Source organism: Conger conger, chromosome 6 (genome assembly GCF_963514075.1).
Source record: "Conger conger chromosome 6, fConCon1.1, whole genome shotgun sequence".
NCBI classification, from domain to species: domain Eukaryota; kingdom Metazoa; phylum Chordata; class Actinopteri; order Anguilliformes; family Congridae; genus Conger; species Conger conger.
The window spans coordinates 43,718,966-43,733,083 of record NC_083765.1 but is presented as its reverse complement, the minus strand read 5'-3'; the positions used below and the strand labels follow the sequence as shown (position 1 = coordinate 43,733,083).

The window sequence follows — 14,118 nt, the reverse complement described above, 5'->3', positions numbered from 1 at the left end:
AACCCTCAAATTCAGAAGAACGTCGTTTGCCCTTGGATAGGGGCGCGTTCGTCTTTAGCTGACCGGTAACACGTTCAACAAATATTTGGACAAGTGAGGGGCCGGGGTTCAAATCCCACCTGGACTCAGGCAATATCCCACAAAAAACACACATGCTCTCTTCCCTCCCTCTCCCTCCCTCTCACTCTCTCTCTCCCTCTCTCCCCTCTCTCCCTCTCTCTCTCCCTCTCTCCCCCTCTCTCCCTCTCTCTCTCCCTCTCTCCCCTCTCATCCCTCTCTCTCTCCCCTCTCTCCCCTCTCTCCCTCTCTCTCTCCCCCCTCTCTCCTCCCTCCCTCCCTCCCTCTCTCTCCTCCTCTCTCTCTCTCTCTCTCTCTCTCTCTCTCTCTCTCTCACTCTCCCTCTCTCCCTCTCACTCTCACTCTCACTCTCTCTCCTCTCTCTCTCTCTCTCTCTCTCTCTCTCTCTCTCTCACTCTTCTCTCTCTCTCTCTCTCTCTCTCCTCTCTCTCTCTCTCTCTCTCTCTCTCTCTCTCTCTCTCTCTCTCTCTCTCTCTCTCTCTCTCTCTCTCTCCTCTCACTCTCACTCTCACTCTCACTCTCACTCTCACTCTCACTCTCACTCTCACTCTCACCTCTCACTCTCACTCTCTCTCTCTCTCTCTCATCTCTCTCTCTCTCTCTCTCTCTCTCAGGATGCAGCCTCCCTGCGCTCTGAGCTGTCCCAGCGGGATGAGGAGGTGCAGCAGCTGGAGCGGCGGCTGGAGGAGGTGGAGCGGGGGCTGCAGGAGAAGGCGGGCCGGGTGGAGGAGCTCTCCCTGCAGGTGGAGGAGGCGCAGCGGGAGCGGGGGGAGGTGGAGCTGCAGCTGGGCCGTAGGCTGATGGACTGCCAGCAGGCCCTGTCCAAGCACGCCGCCCTGCCCCCGCAGGTCAAGGTGAGGCGCGGGGTCGGGCGACAGGCAAAATCCACTACGGCAAATCTGCCAGATTCTAATTCAGAATGCTTTATTCGCATGCAATAACTAAATACTGCCAAGGCAGGTAGAAGTCAGTGCTATAATGTGAATATAGGACAGTAAATATAAGTATGTGTATGTAATAATAATAATAATAATAATGAGGGAATCGCACAATAACAATGTTAAAAGTGAATGTACAGTAAAAGTGTCTCTGTCTTTAACGTTACCTGTATTGGATAGTTCGCTTTTATGGACCCTGGGTCCTGAGTTTTTCATCACAAAATGTGTAAGTTAAATTGGGGACATGTCGGGCTAGCTCACTCTCTGTTAGCTTAAACTTAAACACTTCGTCATATATTCATTTGCTTGCATAAATACATTTCGTATAATGAAAACGTGCCGATATAGCAAAAATATATTTTTTTAGTTCGTTTTGTATCACTACCAAGATAAAATATAACTTGCCTTGCTTAACTGGCTACTCTTGCTGAACGCTTACGACCGTGTCACTTCTCAGGGTTGGCTATGGCGGCAGGTGCTCCAGTTTCCATGTCTCACTCTGCTGATACTTATTAAAGTTTGTTCGAGCTCGTTCTTTTTCCACCTTTGTTCTCTCAAACTATAACTTCGTCATCCATATGTCTTCACTGCTAGCTACTAGCTTAGCTAACCAACCGTCACAGCTTTAACCAAAATGCCAAGCAACTGCTATCAGCTGTCGTGAAACATGTAACGCAGTTGAAGTACATTCGTATTGATACCGATAAAATACCATTTTGGTATTTTTTTATTACACGATATGTATTCATGCATGCAAATAAACATAAGACGAAGTCTTTTAAGTTTGTTGATCGTGTCTTCTTAAGATGGCGATGTTATTTGGCTAGCAAAGCTAACGGCTAGCGGAGAGTGAGATACTGGAACACGTGGGAGTGCTTTAAACCGGCGTGTCGCTAATTTATTACATAATTTGTGTTGAGAACTCAGCGGACCTGGGTCTAAATAGACAAGCTATCCCTATGTGCACACAGTAATAAATATGTGTGCGTATATAATGTACATTCAGATGGAGGGATAGATGCATGTTTAATATTGCACTGTATATTACGGTACACATGGAGCTCTAACGTGGCCCTGTCCCGCAGTATGTGACCCGGACGGTGGAGGTGGAGTCGGCCCAGTCGCAGCAGGCCCTGTCGGAGGCGCAGGCCCGGAACCTGGCCCTGCAGGAGCAGCTGGGGCTGCAGAGGCAGCTCCTCCGCGAGCTGGAGCTGCAGCTGCACGATTCGCAGAGGACCTGCGGCCAGCTGCGCACGCAGGTACAGCCCCTGACCCGACCCCCACCACCTCCACCCCTAACCCAGGGACTGCCCTACCCCCACCGCCTCACCCCTAACCCAGGGACTGCCCTACCCCCACCGCCTCCACCCCTAACCCAGGGACTGCCCTACCCCTACCGCCTCCACCCCTAACCCAGAGACTGCCCTACCCCCACCGCCTCACCCCTAACCCAGGGACTGCCCTACCCCCACCGCCTCCACCCCTAACCCAGGGACTGCCCTACCACCACCCCTAACCCAGGGCTAGCCCTGACCCTGCTATCCCTAGCCTCCACCCCTAACCCAGGGCTAGCCCTGACCCTGCTATCCCTAGCCTCCACCCCTAACCCAGGGACTGCCCTGCTGCCACTACCTCCACCCCTACCATCAAGGTTAAGTCCTACCTCTGCAATCACCCCCCTTAAGGATAAGCCCCCCGCCCCCCCAATACCTTTGCCCCCAGCTAACCCTGCCCTTAACCGAGGGGAAGCCCCTGCCTCTACTACCCTCACCCATAACAAAGGCAAAAAGCCCTTCTCCTGACAGCCTCACCCCCACTACTCCCACCCCTAACTGAGGGGTAGCCCCAAACTACAACCCCCTGCGTTACATTACATTTTATTGAGCATACTTTTATCTAACAGTGCATATCAAGGTCATATAACAAACAACCTAACACACTAGATGAGGTGCAATTCATATAGGATTGGTTGTCAGGGCATGAACATTATGTCCAGTACACAAGGTAGAATAGGCTAATACAAACTACTATACCGAGACACTACAACTTAAGGATGCCCCCCCTCTTCTGACTTTAGTATTCCTGCCGGGATCCTGTAATTAGGCTATCAGTGTTATCGTTAGGGCATAACTGTTAATTAAATCTGGGCTGTGGCCATGAAACCAGCGCACTGGCTCTGTTCCAGATCAGATCAGAGCGCGAGAGAGAGAAAAGCGCTGCTTCGATTGGCCCGAACGTGTCACATGGGGCAGCTGAACCAGTCAGCAGAGCGCGTGGATAGTTCAGGGAGATATAGCGGGTTCCTTCTGAGTCAGCGGCAGCAGCGGACCCAGCCCTGCAATTGGGGGATCAGACGGATTACTGCGTGATTGAGCTGTCTACGGCAGAACAGGAAGTGCTTGTGCTACGGCGTGTCACTTTCCCTCGAGTAGTGATGAGGATGAGACTGCATCGTAATGGGTCGGGCTGCCAAGTGCGGTCAATCTTTCCTTTAGACCTGTCAGTCAAATGGTTGGGTCGGTTAGGTTCTTGCTCCCCCGTCCAATTTAGAACCAGCCTCCTGTATCATCCCATCGGAGGACTCCCACTCTCTCCGCTTTCTTTGCCAAACCCCCTCCTTCCCCTCCACTCGCCCATGCGGACCCCCCTTCCCCCAGGAGGCTAACCGCTCTCTCCCCTTGTGTTCCAGCTGGGCACGGACAGGACCCGCATCTGCGGCCTGCTCTCCGAGGCCGTTGGCAGGGGCAACGGAGAGGTCATTCGTAGGTTGTCCAAGGTTGGACTTCTGTTTGGTTGTTTGGACGAGGTCATGTAGAAAATGGGGGTGAAGGTTACAGTGATGAGGGCTGGAATACGTTAGTAGTGACTTGGAAAGCCTTTTAATATGCTAAGCTTTTAACATAACAAAAAGGGTTACCTCTTCTCTGAGTTATTACCTCATGTTTGACCACTGAAGCAGTTTTTTTTTTTTTTTAGCACCCCTTATTTCTCATTGAGTCTGGTCAGTCGATGTATGGCCCTGCAGTAGTATTTCCTGTGTCCCTCGGTGGTACTTCCTGTGTCCGACCCCCATCCTTGTTCAGTGGTGCTGTACCAGGCCTGAACCCTCCCCTCTCCCTGCGTGTTGTTGCAGACGTAGGTGGCAGCATATGTCTTAGCGCTGACCCTGCTTTAGTGTGTGTTGCCAACACATAATGGTTGTGGTTAGGATAGGAGCAGGGCTAGCTGATCCTGGATCAGTGCGTAGTAGCGCAGTCTCATTGGAACATACCATAGAGCCAGACTTCCTCGTCCCTTCCCGCTCACTCGCCTCGCCTCAGCTCTGCACTGCACTAAGCATAGCTGCTACACGTTAGCCTCAGTGTGCCACTCTGACTAACTCAACCCAGGGGTGGTAACCAGCCCTGATCCTGGAGATCAGCCTTTCGCATTTCACTTCAACTCTAATTTGGCCCATCTGATTCTGCTAGTTCTAGCAGAACAAGAACTCTGCTCTAGAGCAGTCGTCTGGCAGGGTTGCCACTAGATCCCGCCCTGGGTGTGTCGAAGTGTCCCTGACACCTAATCCCCAATTGCTCTTGACAAGCTGGTTGGTGCCTTGCATGGCAGCCAATCATGGTTGGTGTGTGTGAATGAGAAGCATCAATTGTACAGCGCTTTGGATAAAGGCGTTATAGAAATGCCATCCGTTTACCATTTAACTGTTTGAATGAGGTGTGCTTTGTTAGGGTTGGAGTGAAAGCCTCCCTAGGATGGTAGATCTCTTGGTTACTCCTGACTTGATCTAATGTAGCATAGCGTATTTGCTCATCAGGGTCAGTATCTGTGTAGTGTACATCTGCACAGCGACCTGTGAGCTGTTCTGGCCTTAATGCTGCTGGTGCAGAGGCTGAGGTGAGGGGGATTTTTTGGGAGGGGACCTGACCTCGTGCCCCACCCCGCTGCAGATCCTGACGTACGAGGGGGAGGTGGAGCGGGTGCAGGGGCAGCTGGAGGCCGAGATGCAGACCCTGGAGGAGGAGAAGAACAGGGTGATCGAGGAGGCCTTCATCAGGGCCGAGAGCGAGATGAAGGCTGTGCACGAGAACCTGGCCGGTGAGTCTGTCTGTCTGTCTGTCCTCTCGTCTGGCTGTCTGTCCTCCTGTCTGTCCTCCCATCTGTCTGTCTGTCCTCTCTGTCTCCCGTCTGTACAGACGGTATGTCTGCATGTGCAAGTGTATGCATGTCTCCTATATGTCATATGTTAACACCTTATATCCTTGTTGCCTGAAAAAGGCAGCTTTTCAGGAAATTACTAAACTTAAGTAAAAAAAAATGTTTTAATTTAAAAAAAAAAAATCTTTTGAATAAACTTCATTAGCTACTGAGCCAATAAGCACTGACCGCTGATGTGAGCCTTCCTGATGGAGACACAATTTTTAGGATTGTGTGCATGTGTACGTTACTGTGTGCGTACTCGCCTATTAACGTGGTAGCGCGCGCCTGCCGTCTCACCACCGTGATGTCACTTCCTCTGCGCAGGTGTGCGGATGAACCTGCTGACCCTGCAGCCAGCCCTGCGCACGCTCACCTGCGACTACAACTGCCTGAAGCGGCAGGTGCAGGACTTCCCCGTCATGCTGGAGAAGGCCATCACTGACGCCAAGCAGGAGGTGAGCCTGGGCTGGTTACCATGGCAACCACAGAGCGTCGACATGGAAACCAGACTGTACGTTCAGTCCTCACTGCACCCTTATTGTAGGGCTCGGTTCCTCAAATCACGGTCCTCCAAGGCCGAGAACCTCGTGTTTTCCACCCTCCCTATACCTGGTGGGAGTTAGGCGTGACTCTGGCCAATCGGTAGCACTGATTGTTCAGTGTCCCAGGGTTAAAACTGGTCCCTGATCAGAGGGGATGAGTGCAGCACTACTGGTGCTGAGGGCTGGATTTGAGTACCCCTGCTGTAGACAGGACACTGTATGGACTGACCTCCTGACCCTTGACCTTTGCCCCCTGCTCACAGATCTGCCAGGTGATCGCTGAGGTGAGCAACGCCAACCAGGAGCTGCTGCGCAAGTACAAGCGGGAGATGAACCTGCGCAAGAAATGCCACAATGAGCTGGTGCGCCTCAGAGGTGAGGGTCGCCATGGCAACCGTGACCTCACCATCCTGTCTGGAATCTGCTCTGGACACGAAACGCTCACCTCTCCCCCTCTCTCCCCTCTCTCTCCCTCTCTCTCCCCCTCTCTCCCCCTCTCTCTACCTCTCTCTCTACCTCTCTCCCTCTCTCTCTATCTTTCTCTCTCCCCCTCTCTCTACCTCTCTCTCTCTCTTTATCCCTCAGGGAATATCCGTGTGTTCTGCCGGGTTCGGCCTGTCGGCCAGGAGGAGCTGAATGCCTCCGATGCCAAGAACATGGTGACCTTTGACCCTGACGATGACGCGGTCCTCCACCTGGCCAACAAAGGGAAGGTGATGTCCTTCGAGCTGGACAAGGTGTTCCCTCCTCAGGCCTCGCAGGAAGAGGTGAGCCCTCGGTGAGAAGCTGGAGTTAGAGTTTCATTACCAAGGGAAACGGGGAAATGACCCTCCAGCATTCTCCTTTATGATTGGACAGGTCTTCCAGGAAGTGCAGTCCCTCATCATTTCCTGTATCGATGGCTTCAACGTGTGCATCTTCGCCTATGGGCAGACTGGTTCAGGGAAGACGTACACCATGGAGGTAGTTCACTCTTTCAGTCAACTTTTACTCTTCCCTCATCCATCCCGTATTTCATAATTATTGTTTTTTTCTTTTTTGCGGGGTAATCATTTCAGAAAGCAGAAAGGCAGGCAGGGTCTGCACATCTGAGGAAGTTCTACAGGCATGAATTGATGCAGTGAAAAGTGCTGGATTAGACTTAATTACTATGTGCAGGCATTTCGGTTTTCTCTAATTTCAGTACTTCAGCCCTGCTGTAGGATAGTTGTCATTTTTACAGAGACCGTTATTACCGTTATTGCTGTGGAATGCCCTTCAGCACTGTGCGTGCGTGGATTTGTCGATAGATGGATCTATCTATTGCGCTTGCTTTGAGGGGAAACTCACCTCAACCCCCAGCAATGTGTAGCACCCATCTGGGTGATGCACGGCTACCATTTTGCAGCAGAACCCTCACCACACACCACGTCTTTTCTCTCTCTCCCGCTCTCTCTCTCCCGCTCTCTCTCTCCCTCTTTGTCTCTCTCTCTCTCTTTCTCTCTGTCTCTCTCTTCCTCTGAGAGGCAATTGAATCAGGGGATGATTAGGTGGCAGGTTGGGGATTTAGCCAGGACCCCGGGGAACTCCCACTGTTTCATGTTGATTGTTTTTCTCCACCCTTCTGTCTCAGGGCGTGCCGGAGAACCCCGGCATTAACCAGCGCGCGCTGAAGCTGCTGTTCGCCGAGGTGACTGAGAAGGCGCCGGACTGGGACTTCCACATCACCGTCAGCATGGTGGAGATCTACAACGAGACGCTCCGGTGAGGGGGTGCACCTGAGCTCACTTCCTCTTCCTGTCGTCGAGCTGTATCAGCCTGCTATTGGATACAACACGATCACATGCTAGTGCACAGTGAAAGTTGCTTTTGCTCTTGCCTGCGCAGTTTATTGGTATGTTATTTAACTTGGTAGCCACTAGCCTGTGAGCTTGTAGGTATGAGGCTACTCTGATAGCAAGAAATTCCGGCCTGGCTGTGCTGAAGTCAGGCCAGAATCTGCTAAGATCTGGCCCGGACTCCCTTACATTCTTGGTACCGAACTAACCAGCTAGCGAGCTAGCTAGCAGTTGTGAATTACACAGATATCTTTAGCTAGAAGGGTGGATGCACTTCTAAACATAGCGAAGTGATTAATAATACTGGATGACCTGACCCTGTCTGTCTAGGGGTCACACAGGGTTCACCGCAGAATGCTCATTTCCTCTGTTCTGATTGGCTCAGAACCTAAACCAGCTGCAGAAAAGCCGATTTCTGAAAGACATTTTTTGTCGTCTTTTCTCTGATGAGCACAAATGCGTACTGATTGATCGCCAGGGCAACCCAAATTATCTTGTCCTGAGAGCAGGATAACTCAGAAGAACATGGTGTAATTAATTGCTTGCCAGAAGTCATTAGCAGATAACATGGTGAAACAAGCCCTCTGTGATGAATGAACACAGTTGGCTCTTAAATTGCAGTATTTTCTCGTCTCTGGAAATAGCAGTTGGTCACTGGACGTTTTGTCAATCGGACTTTGAGCTATTATGGGCCACATTGGGCAGATTTATTAGGGTCAAAGGGAACGATTTGCTGGAATTATAGGAGCTTTGATTGGGGCTCTGTGAAAGAGGGGCATTGTGGGAAGGCTGTTACAGACAGAGTCTTGTACAGCTGGGGGCAGGAATGTCAGAAACCGCCGTTTTGTGTTCGCCCTCCATCTGTCAGTGCCTTCATATAACTGCATTCCAACTTCAGTACAGAACTGTGTGTGTGTGTGTGTGTGTGTGTGTGTGTGTGTGTGTGTGTGTGTGTGTGTGTGTGTGTGTGTGTGTGTGTGTGTGTGTGTGTGTGTGTGTGTGTGTGTGTGTGTGTGTATGAGTATATGCTTGTGCCCGTGTATGCGTCTGTGTGTATGTTCGTGTTTAGGGGCAGCCCATCTGTTCAAAGTGGATTATATTTGATGTCCATCTGGCCAGCTTGATTGTGTATAAGTGCACTCATCTCAGAGGAACACAAACACAGCCTCCATTAGCAGCTCGGTAGTGTAGCCACAGAGCACTAGATCCAGCAGGGACCAGGAGACCCAACACAAACAGCTGCCCCAAGCTCCTCATCCCTCTAAAGGGCCCAGCTTCTTTAGACAGACCTGGGAACATCAGATACACAGGGAGCTACACCAGCACAGCTAAACATGTCTGTATGGTTAAAAACCTCTCTCTGCACACAGTTTAAAAACCTCTCTGTGTGCAGTAATATCTGCATGTACAGTTAAATCATCTGTGTACACAGTTAAATTAATTCCTGGAGGGCTGTAGCCATTTCTATGCAGCCTTCCACTCTTGTTGTAATTAGTACAGTAGTTTGTGGTCTGACATTTTGACTACATTTATTGATTATCTCATGAGTGGTTGGCATGAAATCCAGAGGGTGAGATTGTGTAATTCCTGCACAGGAACCAATGTTGTAGTGTGATGTTTCCCCTCAGGAACCTTCTCGGAGACAACCCCAGTGAGAAGCTGGACATTAAGATGTGTCCGGATGGGAGCGGGCAGCTCTACGTGCCAGGACTGACGGAGTTTGCTGTGCAGAGCGTGGAGGACATAAACAAGGTGAGTCCACCCCCACAGACAGACACAAACTGGCAGAGAGACAGATCTGTGCGTCATGCGTTCTGTGTTACACTGATGAGTGGAATGAGCCTGCACTGAATTACACGGCTAAACTAATCTTCCTCTTTTTTTAGAGCAGTAACATAATAGTATGTGTGTGAGTGCATGTGTTCTAATGTGCTCTTTGGATCCATTATACATACCTGAGGCTCCACACATACAAGTGCATTCAAGTGTAATATTTGGCAGTCTTGGTGAACTAATTGCCTGTCACCCAATCAGAAACCACCAGGCTTTAAGTACTGTAATTTAGTACTCATTACCTATAACATGTTGATCACATTTGCTTTACAGGATTTGTGCAGCAACTGTACTGTTGGCTGTTTCTGACCTTTGACCTCTGACCCTGATGTAGGTGTTTGACTTGGGTCATGTGAACCGGGCGACCGCCTGCACCAACCTGAACGAGCACAGCTCACGCTCCCACGCCCTCCTCATCGTCACTGTCTCCGGGTTCAACTCCTCCACGGGCCACCGTACCTCAGGTCAGAGGACTGGAGAGACGCGCACACACACACACACACACACACACACACACACACTCTTACACACAAATTAACAGGTTACATTTTTATGCAGTCCGTGTTTGCTGAAGTGATTAAATATGAATGCTTTTAAAGTTAAATACAAACCCACAGCCTTTCAGTTATAGGCCCAGTTCCCTAACTGTAATACTGCAGCCAGTGCCACCCTGCCACTCAAATGAAAGATGCTTTGGTTTAGCATGCTAAGTCTTACACCGGGCCTTACACCCTGTTGTACAGTCACATGACATACATAAAATGGATGCGGGAGTCCCTGTCTGTCTGTACAACTGTACAAGCATCTAAAGGACATCACACTCCCTCATGTGAAAGGCATTAGCATGGCGTGCCCTTGGAGGCTAATGTCTTTAGCAGCTGGAAATTACAGACAGTCCACGTGAAACAAGTGGAGAATCTGCGTAACTATGCAACACGCCTGTACAACGTCGGTCTTGGAGAGCTGCTGTGTACAGTATGATGACTTTCACTGTCTTCAGCACTTAAGTGCTTAATTTAAGTCACTGATTGGATAAAGAGTCTTGGCTCCAATGGCTAAATTGGTTGTTGATTGAAAGAGCACCAGGAAAATCACAGTGGCCCTCCAGGACTGGAGTTAAAACCGCAGACACTGCGGCCCTCCAGGACTGGGGTTAAACCCGCAGACACTGCGGCCCTCCAGGACTGGAGTTAAACCCGCAGACACTGCGGCCCTCCAGGACTGGAGTTAAACCCGCAGACACTGCGGCCCTCCAGGACTGGAGTTAAACCCGCAGACACTGCGGCCCTCCAGGACTGGAGTTAAACCCGCAGACACTGCGGCCTTCCAGGACACTTCGACACACCCAGGGCAGGATCGAACCGGCAACCCTCCGATTGCCAGACGACTGCTCTTTCCGCCTGAGCTAATGTCGCCCCATAAATTGTGTACAGGATATCCTTGCTGCAGTTGTAAGTTAAAGATCACCCTCCCCCACAGGTAAGCTGAACCTGGTGGACCTGGCGGGTTCCGAGCGCATCGCCAAGTCGGGTGCGGAGGGCAGCCGTCTGCGGGAGGCGCAGTGCATCAACAAGTCCCTGTCAGCCCTGGGGGACGTCATCCACGCCCTGCGCTCCAAGCAGCCCCACGTGCCCTTCCGCAACTCCCGCCTCACCTACCTGCTGCAGGACTCCCTCAACGGGGACAGCAAGACCCTGATGATGGTGCAGGTGAGGGGGGTGGAGCCTGCCAGGGGAGGGGGGTGCAGGGCTGGTGCCTGTAAGGGTTGGATGGGGGTTGGTGTATGCAATTTGGGGCATTGGGGGGGTTCCGTGGGATATAGGGCCCAGGGTTTGTGTTCATGAAGTTGGAATGCTGTTCCAGGATCTGGGTTCCCCTCTCTATAACTTAACCTTTTGTACTATGAGCCAAAAGGCCCAGTCTGCATCTCCGAATCAGTGTGCTGATCTAGAATAATCTCGCCTGCCCGTATCCTGTTCTTCGACCCATATGAGTGATACGCAAGACTGACTCAGGATCAGTCCTCATATGCTGGTACTGAGACATGACTATGAGCCCAGGAGCAGCAGTGTTAAGGTGAGGGGTTCTGTTTTGGGCCTGTTACCCAGCTGAATTAGCTGTGAGTTCCTGGCAGGTCGGACTGTAACCTGTAGCGGTATCAGGAAGCTGTAATGGTCTGTTTGGTGGAAGGTGATACCTCAGTGAGAGAGCCAGCCCTTGTTGATCTGACCTGAGCTGGACTGGAACAATGTGCCTGATTGTGTCCCTGTGAAGTCATGTGACTCCCCCCCTCCTCCCTCTCCATTGGCAGGTCTCCCCGATGGACAGCAACGTGAGCGAATCGGTGTGCTCCCTGAAGTTCGCCCAGCGCGTACGCAGTGTGGAACTGGGCCCCACCTCCCGAAAACAGGCCGAGAACTCCTCCACCTCGTCCTCGCCCACCCATGACAGCGTGGAGGTAAGCGCACCACCTGGTCGGCGCTCCAGGTCTGCCTGCCTTCAGGCTGTGCGTGGTTGCCAGGCGCAGGGCTGTTGGCCAGAAGCCTAATTTATACTTTGTCGCAGGATACTTTCCACAAGTGTTGCTCAACAAAGCTCGAGGTGTCACATGACGTTTGCCTTTCGCATTCTTCGCCAAAGGCCTGTGGGGGAGGTTCTGTTGTCTCTACGGCAACGAGATACCAAACTCCTGACCATTTGTTTCCATTCGTAAACTGTCCAATCACACCGCAGGACAAAATATGTAGAGGTGCGCGACATTGAGAGCGTTGTGCAACTCTTCTTTTCAGTGAAAATGTGTCATTATTATCGAGTGATACTTGTCAAGTGTCATACCGCAAAGTGTAAATTCGGGTCCGGCCCTCCAATAAGCCTCCGTGCTATGGGCTCAATATGACTCAATGACACACGCACACGCACACGCATGCACACGCACGCGGACACCTCTTTGAGACTCACAAAGGGAGACCTGAGTGTCGGCCTTTCATTTAGCCACCGCGCTGATCGGACCCGGTTTCATTCCTGTTGGAAATCCGGTGATTCTGTAATTAGTCTGAGCAAGCCTTGTCAGAAGCACATTCACTCCTTTAGTTTTGACTTGTATCTTTTGTTAGCAGTAAACAGTAACATCTCTGACCACATATTCATTCACAATGGACTCGGCATAGTGGTGGAGTGTCCCGAGAGGTGAACGTCAGAAATCAGCTCTCCCGCACTTGGACGCTGCAGAGGACGGGTGGGGTCAGAGGAGGAGGAGTTTAAATCCATTGTGCAGTCACTTCTCTTCTTCCTCTGTCTTGAAATGTAGAGGGAGGCCGCGGTGGCGCAACAGGCTAATATGCAGCGGACCTGCCAAAAGCCAAGTTTGGCCAGCTCACGTGGAGCAGCCAAATTGACTTGCCGCTCCAGAGGGAGTGTCTTGGCAGGGTTAGCTGATCGCCGCGCAATAAGAGTGCCTCGGACGCCTTGGAACCACGTACACGATTAGAGAGATGAGACGAAGGCGTGTCGCTCTTCTGTATCGAATCTAGTGTATCTTACACTAACTCAAATTAAATTAGAGGGGCGTACAATTGGCTAATAAATTGGGAGAAAAAGGGAAAAATCAGAAATAAAGTTATTTTAAAAATGCAGAGGGCATTTTTAAAAATACATTCTCTGCCTAAATAAATCAGTCAACCGTTTTAATGGTGTTGGATACCCGTGGCCATGCAGTTCTGCTCATTCGAAAATGACCTCTCGCCATCTGGAGAGTCTGGCCTCCCTGCCTTTCTCCATCTCTCTCCCTCTATCATTCTCTTGTTCTTTTACCTGTCTCTACCATTCTCACGTGTGTTCTCCATCTCTCTCCCTCTTCCTCTCTCTCTCTCTCTCTCTCTCTCTCTCTCTCTCTCTCTCTCTCTCTCTCTCTCACTCTCACTCTCACTCTCACTCTCACTCTCACTCTCACTCTCACTCTCACTCTCACTCTCACTCTCACTCTCACTCTCTCCCTCTCTCTCTCTCTCTCTCTCTCAGCTGGACTCTCCTCCGGTGACGCCCCTGCCCATCTCCCGCACCAGCAGTGTGGGCTCCACCCTGGCCGGGGGGAGCAAGACCCCGGGGGCCCGCAGGAGGTCTCAGACCCACCTCACGCAAGGTGGGTAAAACACACACACACACACACAAACACACACACACACACACACACACACACACACACACACACACACACACACACACACACACACACACACACACACACACACACACACATGCACAAGCACACACACTTATATACACTTATATAGATACGCACACAAATGCACGCGCACACACACACACTAGTTATATATACGCACATACACGCACACGCACGCACACACACACCCTGCTTAGTTGTCTCTCGGCAGTGCACTGACAGTAATTTCTCTAGAGAACACTTCTCTCTGGTGTCCTGAAGCACTGCATCACAGCAGCATTAGACTGTGTGTTTGTGCACGAGGGAGACAGGCCTGCTGACGAGCATTACTTACACCTCACGCTCTGGATTCAGAGATGACACGTTGGAGATTGAACAGCTTATAGTCCCTGTGTGTAAGGATTAGCCTTGCACTCTCTCTTGCTCACTTGCTCACTCTTGTTCTTTCGCTTTTTCTCTCATTTGCTCGGTCTCGTTCTTTTGCTAGCTCTCTCGTTCCTTCGCTAGCTCTCTCGTTCTTTTGCTAGCGCTCT

At 51.1% G+C, this 14,118-nt stretch overlaps 1 protein-coding gene across 1 annotated transcript in view; it reads left to right on the top strand.

Moving 5' to 3' along the window:
- Nucleotides 1-14,118, top strand: part of kifc3 (kinesin family member C3) — a 31,509-nt gene that overhangs the window by 15,867 nt on the left and 1,524 nt on the right. The window contains exons 8-20 of the mRNA XM_061246936.1: nt 693-932; nt 2,102-2,275; nt 4,964-5,111; nt 5,538-5,668; nt 6,019-6,130; nt 6,341-6,522; nt 6,614-6,718; nt 7,368-7,498; nt 9,201-9,324; nt 9,740-9,869; nt 10,885-11,114; nt 11,717-11,863; nt 13,423-13,543. Of these exons, the coding sequence (XP_061102920.1) occupies nt 693-932; nt 2,102-2,275; nt 4,964-5,111; nt 5,538-5,668; nt 6,019-6,130; nt 6,341-6,522; nt 6,614-6,718; nt 7,368-7,498; nt 9,201-9,324; nt 9,740-9,869; nt 10,885-11,114; nt 11,717-11,863; nt 13,423-13,543 (1,975 nt within the window). The remainder of the gene's footprint in view (nt 1-692; nt 933-2,101; nt 2,276-4,963; nt 5,112-5,537; nt 5,669-6,018; nt 6,131-6,340; nt 6,523-6,613; nt 6,719-7,367; nt 7,499-9,200; nt 9,325-9,739; nt 9,870-10,884; nt 11,115-11,716; nt 11,864-13,422; nt 13,544-14,118) is intronic.